The sequence below is a fragment of the Colias croceus genome, chromosome 18, assembly GCF_905220415.1.
Source record: "Colias croceus chromosome 18, ilColCroc2.1".
NCBI classification, from domain to species: domain Eukaryota; kingdom Metazoa; phylum Arthropoda; class Insecta; order Lepidoptera; family Pieridae; genus Colias; species Colias croceus.
This window is the reverse complement of record NC_059554.1, coordinates 217,607-233,425: the sequence shown is the minus strand read 5'-3', so window position 1 is coordinate 233,425 and position 15,819 is coordinate 217,607. Positions and strand designations below refer to the sequence as shown.

Here is a 15,819-nt window from a genome sequence, read left to right as displayed (position 1 = left end):
GTAGGTATGCGAATCCGATCTGAAATACTATAGTAGATAGACCCCTGATTAATGAGGGAATAAATACGATTTGATACGATAATCATCGTGAACTTATCCCATCATAAACTTTATGGGAATACATTAATTGCAGCGTTTATACGATTGGCTGGTGTGAGGTGTACAGTTAGATTACTCTTACAGTATTATAGGAATAGGTTGGAGTAATAAGTGAGATTTACGGCCAGGGAAGTAATTAAGATATTGCGAATCGTGAAGCTATCGAACTATCTGACGCTGTTAAATTGTAATTAACACGCCTCAGGCAACGCCGCGTGACGCGAACTAGTTTAGCACCCAGCAATGTATAGGCTATGATAGGAACTTTCTTTAAGACTATATTGCAAAAAAGATGTTTATTATTTTGAAAACAAATAAGTCTAGGTATTTAGAGTACAATAATTGATCGAATTTCGAAGAAAATTGGAAAACTCGATTGTGTATTTGAATAGTGTACCTATTGTTGTGCGACTCTTCTTGTTTTTGTTTATAATACTAGGTTACAATACTAGGTTTGCTTTGAAATTATTCATTATTTGTAGAAAGTCTACTAAACTTTCTTCATATGCACTCGTGATAGCTTATTTTAACTGCCTGTTTATCATGTTCCTACTACAAAGTACAGTTACTTACCATCAGTTTCTTTGTCTATAAATTAGAAACTACTTGAAATAAAAAGTAGGAACGGGTCAACATCCCTCAGCACGTAATTTAAAAGCGATAAACAGGGAACAAAACAAACTCCTACCGATGAGGTCGGGACCTCTGACGAGCGGGACTATAAATAATTTGGTAAATATTCTTCCGATACATTCCTATTGCCGCAGATGCTATCGACCGCGTCAAAAGGACCAGCTTACTGGTAAAGGAATTTCGTAGATTCACTCTGACAAACAAACATTGTTTTAGAATGGTTCCTACTAATGGTTACATTTGAATTACATTGTATTAATAAATAGAGATTATAAATAATAATATTTTAGCTTCTGTATAAAATAAAATTCTGTTCAGTAGTAAGTTGGTAGGTACTAAATTATTTTTTTAATTCAAAAATAAAGAAATATCTTTGGTCTTTGCAAGAAAAGTACCTAATGAAAATTTTCTCGTCGACTAAAGATATAAACTTTCGTAATTTGTGTTTCACTATAAAAACACGTCTCAGAAATTCCCTTAACCAAATTTTCCTGCCGACATTATCACAAGAAATTTATATCGTATTGTTGATCGGGTAATTCCATAAATCTAACAATTAGTATGTCGGTCTGTCGGTAGGTGAGGAACGGCTGCGATAGCTCGCTGCTACATCACCGTTTTGTCGACGTTACTTATCGAGCGGCTAACGATCTGCTGTACAAGACTGTTTATTTATTACTTACTTATTTTTTTAATGACAAAAACTACATAACAATATTGTAATAAAATAACACGTTGTCGTCGATTGTAAATTTCTAATTTTATTGTTTTTAACGTTATAAGTATGGACTATTTATTTATTTATTTATTTAAATAAATAAATAAGTATGGACTATGAAGTAGGTAAAATTTAATAAGCTTTGAAACGTCTAGGCATATCTTAGAGCTTTTGATTTTATTGGCTCTGCTTCTTGTTTTGTGTATTATTGTTTAGCTAAAAGCTTGATAAATTGAACATTCATTTTATGGATATGCATTTTGCAGTTTTGTAGACACAAGTTCTCTTAGTGTGGGAGCTACAGTTAACAACTATAATTGTATAATAATGCAACAGCAACTTCCTATATGTATTGTTAAATTGGTTTTGTTACCTAGTTACTGTGTTTTTGCTGAAAATAAATAATTTTTCATTTTCATTTTCATTTTTTCAATCTACTAACAGACAGACATACACTGTGGAACATAATAAGCCTCTCTCGACACTACTATAATGTCGGCGAGTGAACTTCAAATCCCACCAAAAACATAAATGTAAAAATTGGAGCCGAGTTCAATCGTTGACTTAATTTGCCAAAAAAAGAAATGAGATCTAAATGTGTGCCAAGTTCTGCAGACAGTCCAGAAATTTATTTACAAAGATGTATTAAGTTCTTAGGTTGACTGAAAACTCAATTGTTTTATTTTCCCTTAGAAAACAATGTTTATTCCAAAATATAACTTTTTTAATTTGAATAATATAATTATTTTCACAAAGCAAACAACTAATGACCTATTGAACCCCATAATTTGATGAGGCTAGTTTTACATACTGTTTAGGTATATTTTGTGAGGTTCTAAAAACGATAAAGAAAACGATAGAACCTCACAAAATATACCTAAACAGTATGTAAAACTAGCCTCATCAAATTATGGGGTTCAATAGGTCATTAGTTGTTTGCTTTGTGAAAATAATTATATTATTCAAATTAAAAAAGTTATATTTTGGAATAAACATTGTTCTCTAAGGGAAAATAAAACAATTGAGTTTTCAGTCAACCTAAGAACTTAATACATCTTTGTAAATAAATTTCTGGACTGTCTGCAGAACTTGGCACACATTTAGATCTCATTTCTTTTTTTGGCAAATTAAGTCAACGATTGAACTCGGCTCCAATTTTTACATTTATGTTTTTGGTGGGATATCATTACTTTTTGTACAGAAAATTATTCTGCAAATTTGATTTACTTTATAAATATAATACTTTTTATGTACGATTTTTTTTTCTTGCGGTTTCTCTGTTTAGTATTATTTTCTATATTTTCTTGTATGTTATGAATGTCAGCGCACATTGCCCCGTCATTATCTGCAATTTTTTAAACTCGTTTTCTGTTTAAAAGATTACATGATTTTCTAAGCATCCAGCGTGAATTTGTACACACACTATTACCAAGATGCAAAGATCGTTGTAGAAGAATCGTCGCCTTACTCCATGACGTTACGGTATTGCCATGACGCGATCTTGAAATTTTACTCTAAACGCGCCTAAAGATGTTTCACTCATATTAATATTACGCAAATTAAATCATTTCGACCTTCGACGAAGCCTTCTTCCATTACACCATTTATGGTAATTATTTTTGCATGCTTGTATTGGCTAAACATGTTTGTGCTTTATTAATATAATTGTATCACCATTGAATACCATGTTTAAAGCAAAATAAAGATTTTATCTATTTATTTATTTATTTACACTGAAATTAAAACTAAACTAAACACTCATAAATAAAGAATAAATAAATGTGAATATGTAAAATTATATATTATTTTTAACTGTATGAGCAATATTTTTATTACAATTTTCTTTTATTTTACGTTTAATAACAGTTTTGAATAAAGAAATCATGCAATCGAAGTAATCCGCCCTAGCGATACTAGCGCGAGTGAGTGTGATGTCAGAGGCGCTTCGAATCTACAGATGTTTCGTCCTAAAATATGTAAACTTCAATAATCTATATCTCAGTCATTTATTGATGGATTTCAAAATTTTTTTCGGCCACTGATTAGTTTTGATCTATTTTTTAAGACTAGTAAGGTGAATATACTATTTTCTTTTTTTTTAAACTTTTCCATTTTTCCATACAAACAAAATTTATGTCATTGAAAAAAAAATTAAATACAAATAAATTCAGTATTTTCTGATTTTTTCCTTTGTACACTCACTATTACCTAGTTGATTACAAAATTTGAACTTTCTAGGTCATCTGGAAGTGGGTTAGGTTTTGTATTATATGTCTATAAGTCAGTCAGTCTTAAAAATTGCGATTTTTGGATATTAATATCTACGCAACTGTTTAATCTGTATTTATGAAATTTAAGGTTCTTGTTTATCTTGAGGTCCTCTTGATATGTACCAAATTTGGTTTATATAACTTAAATAGTTTTCGAGTTATAAGGGGGTGAAAAGTGGCTCGAAATGGTTCGTGTAAATATACACACGGCTGCTGCTCGCCAGTTCTCTTCGCTTGAACTCGGCTTGACACGCTGCCGCGTGTCTAGACACTTAACAGATACAATGATAACACGTTACTTGTTACCAGTATTATATTATCTCTGCTTGTTACGAACAATGATCTATTCTCCAAGCTTATCAATCCATCACGCCCATAAATATCCGAGCATCTGATATCGAGCCAATTATAATTACTCATTATAGACGCTTTTCGATAACTTGCCCGTTTGACCTGTGGAAAATATTTAACAATTAGAAAAAATATTGTTTACCAGTGGTGCTACAAATATGGCTGTTTTAACTTGTAGGTTGGTTTCTTACTACATATCTAAAACACGTAATCTTTAAATCAATAAGAATTAGGTTTTGTTACTTGATAGATGGAGAGATAACAATAACTACATTAAATTAATTTTATAAAAAATAAATTTTATTCAATTCGTAATTTCTCAATGCGACTGATATTAATGCAGAAAATACGTCAATTTCGTTGTTTCAGCGTTTAACTTAACTATTAAATACCTATACTTTATAGGTAATAAGTACAAATAAAACATAAGTATCTCCATGGACGAATATAAACTATATATATATATTATATATATTATATATATATATATTATATATATTATATTCGTCCATGGTATCTCTGAGATTACTACACAAAATACTTTAAGAAAACGAAAATTAATTGGTAGATGTCGACAGTCTCCAAATAAATGACAACCCTAATAGTTATGAGTTTATGACTCTACATCCAATCATCAAATGAGTGTTTCGTGATTGACATCACTTAATTACACTTTTATATTAAGTTATTCATAGAATATCAGTAAATTAGATTTATTTCATAACATTTATATATAAAATAAATTTAACTGACAAGTTACGAGGCGCGTGCGTGGGCGGATTGAAACAATGAATTTAAATTGGATAGCCAGATTACGTTGTACTTGCATAGCTTATGTAATAAAGTTTCGATTTTCTTTTAATTAAGTCAGGAATAAGTTACACTTGTTTAGCGATTTGTGTCAAATATAAATGGAAATGTATTGCTTGTGGGCGTTGTATTTGAATTTTTGTAATACTTTGGTCGCCTGTTGTCCAACACTCGAAGGAAGGTGATGTTTTTCGAAATATTACAGGCTTCGTGTCAGAAATAACTTAATGTATTTAAAAACGTTTATTCGATCTCTCTTGACAGTATAAAATTATGCAGTTGTGTATTATCGGTTCCTTGGTGATTTGTTTTATAATGTACCTACTCACATAACGTTTATACATTCAGCATTATCTCTTGTTCCTTATTAAAGTTTCGAGACAAAAATCCAATACATATTTTTAAAGTACATTATAAATTATGGTATGTAATAGATAACTTAAAACTCAAGAATATGGTTTACATTCAAACAAAAAATTATTATGAACAAATATCCAAAGCATTCAGTCCGCCCACGCTCGCCGTTCTGTTTGTTCGTCCGTCTGTACGCCCGCACTTCCTGGAACCTTTTGTGTGTGTTATGGATGAGTGCGATCGCTCACCACGTGTTTATTGTTTTAAATGATGGCTGTTTGTCACGCGTTTGTTTTGTGTAGATAAATAATTAGGTGACTATTTTCTCTGTAATGACCTTTCTTATATTATACTGAGCTTAAATTCTCTCTATTATGTCTATAGTTAAATTCATATTAGAGATTTGGTAGTGGGAAGGTTCAATTCTATACAATTCATTTTATCTCTCTAAATTGTGCATAATGATAATCAAATCAAAATCCTCTACATAGCAATAAGTTATAGTTTAGGAAATGGTGTGGTCTATATTACGGCTAATGATACAATCTATTTTTTGAGCCAGATAAAGAAAAATAGCAGAATTTGAGTACCTATTCAAGGCATGGAAGAACAATTTGAAAGTAATGTGAGGAAAAATTAGTGTATCTAATTATAACAATAAGTGACATGGTTATTTTTATCAGTTAATACCTTATTTATTTCAATTTCTATACAATTTGTGATAAAGTCTTTCTGAATAGTGTTAGTATAAGCTGGTAACAAAAGCAAGCATTTATCTTGTTTAAATCCCGAAGCGCTAACACTGTATGCCATAATGCTGATGAATGGCGGCTGCAGGCTGGTGTGAAGGGACACGACGTAAATCGTGTCGGATCGTGTGCGTCACGTCGGGTGTAAGTCGCTTTCTGACAGTGCAGTTAGTAGTGGAGGAACATTTGAATTGATATGAAGTGTATTATGTATTTACATTTAAGTTTTATACGGAAAACAAGAAACATATTTGGTAGCTCGATGAATAAAACATAAATCTAGGTTTGAAAATTATGCCAAATTTAACGGAAAATAAGTAAAATGTAAGTATACCGTATATTGTGCGTGGTATCCACAGAACAGTAAAAACTGTGGTATCCAAGGTGGTATCTAATTTGACATGTAAAATTGAAAAATAAAATTTACATCATGATTTATAATAAATTGTTACTCAACCTGCAGACTCTACATCAGCTTTAGACAACACAAATTCCATCCATTCCAAACTATTTGATACACAATGGTAAGTTTACAAAGAACTACCAAAAAGCTATGCTAAAACATGTTAATTATCTATTATATAACTTCCTCGATTACACAAAATTTTAAACAATCCCTCCGATTATAGAGAAATTGGCTGGAATATGTTTTGAATTCGAGTACTTATACCCATAGCGAGTGGAATCTAACCTAATATCGCCGCACAGCATTCAAATAGGCGTTTATCAGTGTTCAAATATTTTCCATCGTTCCGGCGTAATCGCATTACCGACATACATTGAAATACATTTACGTATTTATTTGTGGGTATTGTATCGCAAAAATTTTACTTTTTTTATTATATATAGACGACGCGGTTGGCGCAGTGGTAAACTGCCTATTGAGCCGACGGTCCCGGGTTCGATCCCCGGTCAGGGCAAATATTTGTGTAATGTTCAATTATTTGTTCTTGGGTCTGGATGTTATTATCTATATAATATAGCTTTCCGCCCGCGGCTTCGCCCGCTTTGTGCTTTAAACTATCCTATCTCTCAAGTTGGATCGAACTGCACATGGTGTGCGAATTTTATTATAATCGGTTAAGTGGTTTAGGAGTTCATTGAGGACAAACATTGTGATACGAGATTTATATTATATATTAAGATGTATTTATTAAATATTATATTTATCGTCGCCTAGTACCCACAACACAAGCCTTAATTATTGAGCTTACTGTGGGACTAGGTCGATTTGTGTAATAATGTCCTATAATATTTATTTATTTATATATCTTACTCATTATGAGGTTTTCGTTGAGAAAAACAATAACAATAAAGTAATTATTAAAATAAAATACTTACATGAATCAACTTTAATTTTTGTTTCAGTCAGCTGTTATTCTCGTACAGGCTTCATGGTGCTTTGTTTTTTCAGTTCATTAAAAACAATGTCTAGTAAAAATATGAACCGACATAAGAGCATGGCTAAAAGAACATTTGATGTGTAGTTGTTTAATAATTGGATTCATTTTGATTTCTTTATAATCCATATTAGTAGGATTATTATAAATGCTGAAGTTGGATGTTCGTTACTCTTTCCCGTAAATACTATTTAACCGATTACAATGAAATTTGGCACATACATAGCTCAATGTGCTCTAAAATATATTTGTAATATTGTGAAATCCTATATCACAATAATGGTACTTACATCAGGTAATATATCTATCTACAAACAGCAATAAAACGTTCAAACACACGTTTGCCTGTTCCCTCCCAAATGGCTGTGCATTGTTTGATAAGATCGGTGTTCGCTGCGAGCTTCAGAATCTATTCGATTGTAATCTTTAGCTGCGTACACGGCCCATTGCACGCAGTAGTTTATGATAACAAACTCATGTCGGTAAATGCTCAACGACTTATATAAAACATACATTTAAACTTACAAAGTTACATTATTATATTGTAAAAATTATCTAAATTGTGCTTTACATGTTATTTATCTTTTCAGGTTTATCTTTTGTTATGAATATTGTAATAGAAATATTATGTAGTTGTAAGAAATCTATATGTACCTATGTAAAAAATAAAATTAATAATGAATTAAAATGTTTTTTTTTATTTCAATATACCTACTGTACTTCCCTTTATTAATCGTTACCTCTAATCTCTACATAATAAAAAATAAATTCGCTGACGGTGTAATTCAAGAGGTTTCGATGCGCTTTTTCAATAGATAGAGTTGTTCTTGAGGAAAGATTTAGTATATTATTTTTATGTTTTAGACAAAGCGGGCGAAACCGCGGACGGAAAGCTAGTTAATCAACAAGTGATAACTGCGTTAAAAACAACCGACTTCAAACTTGCACTTGCAAAATTTACAAATACCTACAGACAAAAATGCTCATAAAATAAAAACTACTGGGCCTATCCGAATAAAATTTTTATGGGACCAATTCGACACCATCCCGCATCGAACAAAAAAAGAATCACGTAAATCGGTTCAGAAACCTCGGAGTAATCGGTGTACGTTCATAAAAATAAAAAAATCATACCAGCCGAATTGATAACCTCCTCCTTTTTTTTTGAAGTCGGTTTGAAGTCGGTTTTAAATATCTATCCTGAATATTCTATCGAAATTGAAATCGTAGTTTTCGTGTAATTATTATAACATTTACAGTGTGTTTACATTTGCCTTATGATAATAACTAATACTATTTAAATTCGTAAACAAGTTAAGTAAAGCATTGGAAAGTGAGTACACGAGTATTCCATATTAGGGTATAGTTAGAGTAGCTCTAAATCTAACCTGTCGCCTCAATAGACGCCTTCACGCTAACTATTAACTAAACAACTACACTTCCTCGTTATCTGCAATATTAATATTAACTTGTATTATATAATTATATACATATGTACATACTTTATTAATAACACATAATATATAGTTTTCTTCTGTTTTGTCAGATTTTGTAAGAATCTCTACTACAAAAGAATTCAACGTGTGCAACCTTACAATTATGTGAAAATAAATGTTTACTGTTATTATTTTTAAAATTACGCTCTACGAGGTAAATATCATAATTAACCAAATACCATAAACTAAACTGCTAAGGTCCTAGTTATGATTATGTGATGAAATTAACGACTTTAAGTGTCATAATCATTTAGCATAAACCTCTTATTTTTCATTACAAATAGATACTTAACTTTAAACTACCATTATGTTAACACCATTAGCCATATAATTATAATCACACTTAAGTTACACTCAAGTTACTTAGTGCTAAGTTACCGACGACATTGCGTGGACAACATTATAATAATGGCAAGTTGTACTTAACATAAAGCCTTCAACGCGTCACTTTCATGTTAAGCAGCTTGCTTGTAGCTTAGCCGGTGTTTTAGCGCAGGCTTCGACGATAAATATCCTGGATACCGGCTACCTGTTTACAATATTTTCGTAACTCTGTCACTGGCAAAACTGTTTACGTATTCCTAAATAACAAATTAACTTTGAGTGTTTTATTATATGTTTATTAAGATAAGGAACGTATTAACATAATTTCGTTTCCTACATATATTTTCAATAATTATTTTGAATTTAATTTCAAAAGAGCCAAATTTAGACATAGATTAACGTTTTATTTCAGGCTCTCTAAGTAGAGTGTAGGTACATTTTCTTTTCATTGTATTCTTATACATTAAGAAAGTTATCTCATCAATAAATTGATTAACCCTGTTTATAAGTGTTAATTGACTATTGAATATCTATAAACAGTAGGTACTACAAAATACATTCTATTATAGTTGAAACTCTTTACTGGACTAATACCACAATCTGATGGTAAGGTTATATTATGAATTACGAAACACAATCAATGAAGAATGTTTCCAAAACAATAAGCTTATCTTGCAATATTGGGAACATTAAAAATAATTTGATGTTGAACAAACAATAAATTACACATTACCCAACCTTTAGTGCGCAGTGAGTAATTGAGTGAACAGTATCAGTTCGGGTCGAGCCGGTCACGAGCGATCCCAAAGTACATTAGAGCGCAGTGCGCTTTTGGTAGCACGATTATAACAAAAATTGGGACGATCCGGTTTGTGGGGTGTGCGCCCATTACCCTGCCGACGAAAAAATTATGGATATTTCGTTATTCGTTATTTAAAGGCGACAGAGAAAAAGCAATAAATGAAAACAAGGTGTCTAGATAAACTGTTTTAATTAATGAGATGTGTATGCAGGAAAGCTTTTGGTTTATGTATTTCATTAACATGATGTGTATCTTGTTATATTTATAGAAATAAGTATACGCTATGCACAAATTTAGCTAAAGTGTATAATAGTTTTAGTGGTTGCTAATATTTCAGAAATTTTGTAATTAACAAAACCATTCGCCTCTGATACATGTCATAATACAAATGGTTTGTAAGTAATCGTTGGTCTTATGCATAGCACATACACCGAAACGATAAAATGTTCGCGCCAAATGTGGCTACACCTTTACCAGCTAACCGTTAAGCAAGCTCTATCTGAAATTGGTCCGCGAAACCTGATGCTGCACGTGACATTGCGAGCGAACCATGGGAATGAGCTTGTCGGAAATTATTGTTATTGTTAACTTTATAGCTCCATTAATTTTAACTGGATCGTTTAAGTATAGTTTTTCCAAACTAGTGTTGTTAAAACTTATCCCCGAATTAAGATCCTTCAAATACAACAACTGCTTTTAACAACTACAACGGTACACATAAAATCTATGTACAGAAAGCACAGTTAACACCGAACTACCATTCAATTCACAAAGCCTTATAAAACTCCACTTAACGTTGGAATGCACACGCATAAAGCTATTTATTTATGTTCGTTCGTACAATAAAGAACTAATAATGATCTAACATCTCGTTAGAGGGAGCGGTGTTTGTTTTGAGTTTGATTGCGCGTGATGGACGGCGTCACACCACGACACACCACGTCACTCGGCGTGACCTGCGACCGCCTGATTAGTTCGTGGCTCTGAATTAATCGGAGATTAGAAACCAATTGTGCGACTAGTCGTGCGACTGGACGTGCAACTGGTCGCGCGGTTAGACGTTGAACTGGCTCATTATGTTTCGCAGCTTCATTCTTTGCGATTTATATTGACGTGGTGTAGTAGCGTTCCTAGCCTGAGCCTTGCACGGGTTTTTTAAAGGTATAAGTATTATTAATTTAAATTTATACTTTTATAATTTTTAAATTATACTTTTTTTTTTTTTGTGGCAACACTTTTTACCCCTACCATTTACCCCCATCATTTCTCAAACGGTTCGTTACGATGTGTAGGTCATTCTGCGTTTCCGTGCTCAAGCCTTCGCACGTCTCCGATAAAATAATTTTTGAATTTTAAAAAATTAAAATAATTAGTGCTCAATATGGGGAAGAAAAGGAAACATGAAAAGACGGACGAAGAAATTAGACGAAAGATTAAAAAACTAGAAAATCCGCTTGCCAAAAGAGCAAATCAATCTACAAGCGATTCGTCGGAAGAAAATATGATAAGTAAGTTGGTAATTTTTAAAAAATACAACGGTTTTTTGTTTTGATTAATTAGTGATGCGTACTGCTAAAATTGGGCTGTTACTATCATCAACATTAATCAATGCTTAGTGATGCGAGGATACCATACCTACTTGGGTTTCTTCTATCACAAATAAAGCGACGCGTACTGCTATACTTGGGCTGATACTGTCGCTGTTTTTAAAAAAAAAACATTTGCTATATAGAAATGTTTTTGCAGGCGAACCATTGGATGTGCCATCCCCTGGGTCTTTATACTGCCAGTCGCCACTGAGGGACCACCAAACTGATGAGGCACCTCGACCGTTATCACCATGTCCGCCTTTGTCACCTCAAGAAATCGCGCCACGTCCCGACTCGCCACGACCTGATGAGGTTGTTGAACCGCAACCGGGAACATCGGTGGACAATGATAAACAAAATGAAGAGCTGGAGCTGGATGAAGACGTCCTTCAATTGTTAGGAGACGCTCCAAAAACCGACACCTCGCTCGGCCCTGCGATCCATAAGGATGTAGCCAGCAGATGGCAGGACATCCTTTCCAAAGGACTTACTAAGGAAATAAAAGATATCCTTTACAAAGAATATCTAGTTCCCAATAATTGCGATTTGTTGCTGGCCCCTGCTCTCAACCCGGAGGTAAAGGCTGCACTGCCTGAAGCTTTAATTAAAAGAGACACGTCGCTCAGCTACAGGCAAAAACAACTTGGGGTTGCACTGTCGGCTCTTGCAACAGTCACCCAAATGGTCATAGCGAATGAGACGTCAAAACAAAAAATTTTAAAGCCTTTAAGTGATGCGTGTCGTTTACTGTGTGACAGCCATCATGCTGAAACGAGGACACGAAGAAAATTTGTAATATCCTCTATTAACACCAAATTAAAAGACGCCCTAATAGAAACGAAACGAGATGCGTTACTGTTCGGTGAGAATATCTCGGACAAACTTAAAGCGGCCAAGTCTATCCAACAGTCAGGTGAATCTTTAAAGAATATACAAAAACCTAAAAATAGACCTAGTGTATCTGTGGCGACTAATCAAGCCAACAAGGGCCGTTTGAACTATGTTCCTCAGCAGCGCCAGGCGGACAACAAACGCCACGACAACCATTTCGCTCGTGTGCCCAACATAGCGTCGCGTCCACCTCCGAGCAACAGTGCACGACGACCCCCCGACCGGACGTACCCGCCTTCGAAGACACCAGCTCCGCAGCGGAGGCAATAATCGACCAGGTGCGATATGCTGGAAGACTCCAGCATTATTTTAATAACTGGCGTAATATAACTAATGATCAAATCATTTTATCGTGGGTTAAAGGTTATTCTATACCTTTTAAGTCTTATCCGTTTAGAACCGATAAGCCTAGTGTGTATCCTAAAACGGAACAAGAACGACAAGATTTTGATACGTGTCTGTCGAAATTATTATCTATAAATGCCATATCGCATTGTAACCATGAACCGGGCGAGTTTTTATCCTCTATTTTCCTAGTGTCTAAACCAAATGGTGACAAGAGATTTATTCTTAATTTAAAATGCCTTAACAAGTTCATTGAAACTAAACATTTCAAAATGGAGGATTATCGTACTGCGTCAAAGTTGATAACTCCAAACTGTTTCATGGCAACTATCGATTTAAAAGATGCTTATTTTTTAGTACCAGTAAATAAAATGCACAGAAAGTACTTACGGTTTGAGTATGATGGAGTCCTTTACGAATTTAATTGTTTGCCATTTGGTTTATGCACCGCACCGTTCGTGTTTACAAAACTTCTAAAACCTATATTTGAATTTTTAAGAAAAACTCATCGTATGATATCAGTCGTTTATCTTGATGATGTCTTTTGTATTGGTAGAACACTATTAGAATGCCAAGAAAACATAACTTTGACCAAAACACTTTTTGAAAGACTAGGTTTTTTGATTAACTTAGAGAAAAGTTCGTTAGTACCAAAGATGCAATGCAAATTTTTAGGTTTTGTATTCGACTCCAATAATATGTTATTAAAACTACCCGACGATAAGAAGTTAAAAATTAAAGAAAAAGTTTCCACCGTCTTAAATACTAAAAAATGCAAATTACGAGAATTTGCTCAATTTATCGGTTTATTAATTTCAGCTTGTCCCGCAATTCAATATGCTTGGTTATATACTAAAATTTTCGAACAGTATAAATATATATGTGTTTGCTTAAAAACGCTAGCTACGAACAGATAATTAAAATTCCAGATAATTTAAAATCGGATATGCTTTGGTGGATCCGTAATATAGATATAGGTAATTGTCCTCTCGGGATTGAAGATTTTAATTTAGAGATTTATTCAGATGCATCTAACACCGGTTGGGGCGCCTATTGTAATAACAATAAATGTTTTGGCTACTGGAAAGAATGTGAAAAAACATTGCATATTAATGAGTTAGAATTAAAAGCAGCTTTTCTTGCCCTTAAATCCTTCGCGAAGAATTTATGTTCTTCTCGAATCTTGCTAAGAATTGATAATGTCACCGCAATTTCTTGTATAAATAGAATGGGTAGTATTCAATATGATCACCTTAATGTGGTTACCAGAGAAATCTGGCAGTGGTGTGAAATGCGTAAAATAACTATTTTTGCATCCTATATAAATACAAAGGATAATTGTGAAGCAGACCAATTATCGCGGAAGAAATTTCACGATACAGAATGGGAACTAAACCAAAATGCATACGATGAGATAACTATTAATTTTGGTGTCCCTAAAATAGATTTGTTTGCAAGTAGATGTAATGCAAAGTGTCATACCTATGTAACTTGGAAAAACGATCCTGATGCATGGGCGATAGATGCATTTACGGTTTCATGGAAAAATAAGTTCTTTTACGCATTTCCCCCCTTTTGTTTAATAACAAAGGTAATGCAAAAGATTATAAAAGAAAAGGCAGAGGGTATAGTTGTGGTACCGTATTGGCCTACGCGACCCTGGTTCCCAATTTTTCAGAAATTAATGACAACCAAGCCCATATATTTTGCACCTGATATTAATTTATTAACTTCTCCCTTCAGGATCAACCACAACCTACACAGAACTCTGAAGTTGGTTGCCGCGAAGCTTTCAGGCAAGCTTTACTAAGGAAAGGCTTGTCACCAAGTACGGTACAGATAATGTTATCATCGTTATCTGATTCTACCTACAAACAATACGATGGCTGCATAAAGACATGGATAAACTACTGCAGTACCCACAACTATAGCTACATCTCTGCATCTGTCCCTGTAGTTTTACATTTTCTTACCGATTTATTTAATAAAGGTGCTAAATACGGTACCATTAACTCCTATAAGTCTGCCTTATCATTAATTTTATCTAATTTAGAAGATGATAGGGTAAAACGCTTTATGAAAGGAGTTTTCAAATCGAGGCCAACAAATCCTAAATATCATATAACCTGGGATCCGAGTATAGTTCTCGAACATTTAGCCCAACAGTGGCCAAATAATGAACTCAGTTTGGAAACTCTTTCCAAAAAGACTGCAACTCTATTGGCTTTGGTAACAGCGCATCGAGTACAAACACTTGCTCTTATTAAATTAAAGGACCTTGATATAAGAGGCACAAGTGAAATAATAATAATGATTTCAGATTTAATTAAAACTTCTAAGCCGTACTCGTTACAGCCTCTTTTAAGAATTCCTTACTTCAATAGTCGCTCGGAAATCTGTCCAGCCAAATGTCTAGAATCGTACATAAATAAAACATCAACACTTCGACATAATGATCATTTATTTATTAGTTTTAAAAAACCATACTCAAAAGTTACCTCCCAGACGCTCAGTAAATGGATAAAGGACACGCTTCATAACAGCGGAGTAGATACTTCTATATTTAGTGCTCATAGTACTCGCCATGCGTCCACATCCACTGCCAATAGACTTGGGGTCAACATTGATGTTATACGCAAAACTGCGGGATGGTCTGATTCTTCTGCAGTATTTGCTAAGTTTTACAATAGACATTTAATTACTGATCCTACCAGCTTCGCTAAAACATTGTTATCTAATAATGATTGTAACCTGCAAGAAAAATAATTAATGGTTAAATTATGAAAATAATGTGTGATTTATAATATTTATAGTTAATTGATTATTGCAAATAAAAATATGAAACTTGCCATAAGTTTTTCAATTTTTATCACCATTTCACATTTTATTTACTCTAAACATCTACACCACGTCAATATAAATCGCAAAGAATGAAGCTGCGAAACATAATTGAAAATCAAACGAACTTACCAAGTGAAGTTCGATGAC

At 33.3% G+C, this 15,819-nt stretch overlaps 2 protein-coding genes across 2 annotated transcripts; both read left to right on the top strand.

The window, feature by feature from the left end:
• Positions 1-11,144: 11,144 nt before the first annotated feature.
• On the top strand, positions 11,145-12,639 carry LOC123699881 (the record flags this gene model as incomplete). Its single annotated transcript, XM_045646929.1, has 3 exons — positions 11,145-11,167; positions 11,299-11,514; positions 11,753-12,639. Coding segments are annotated over exons 2-3 (1,014 nt in total), but the record flags the coding sequence as incomplete, so codon positions are not given.
• A 13-nt stretch (positions 12,640-12,652) lies between these two features.
• Positions 12,653-15,597, top strand: LOC123699879. Its single transcript, XM_045646928.1, has 2 exons — positions 12,653-12,764; positions 14,575-15,597. Exon 2 carries the CDS (start codon positions 14,674-14,676, stop codon positions 15,595-15,597), a length of 924 nt encoding a protein of 307 aa, XP_045502884.1. The 5' UTR covers positions 12,653-12,764; positions 14,575-14,673.
• Positions 15,598-15,819: the final 222 nt, after the last annotated feature.

Bases quoted from the DNA above. Each gene is read 5' to 3' on its own strand.
- LOC123699879 (XM_045646928.1), top strand. From the start codon at position 14,674: ATGTTATCATCGTTATCTGATTCTACCTACAAACAATACGATGGCTGC.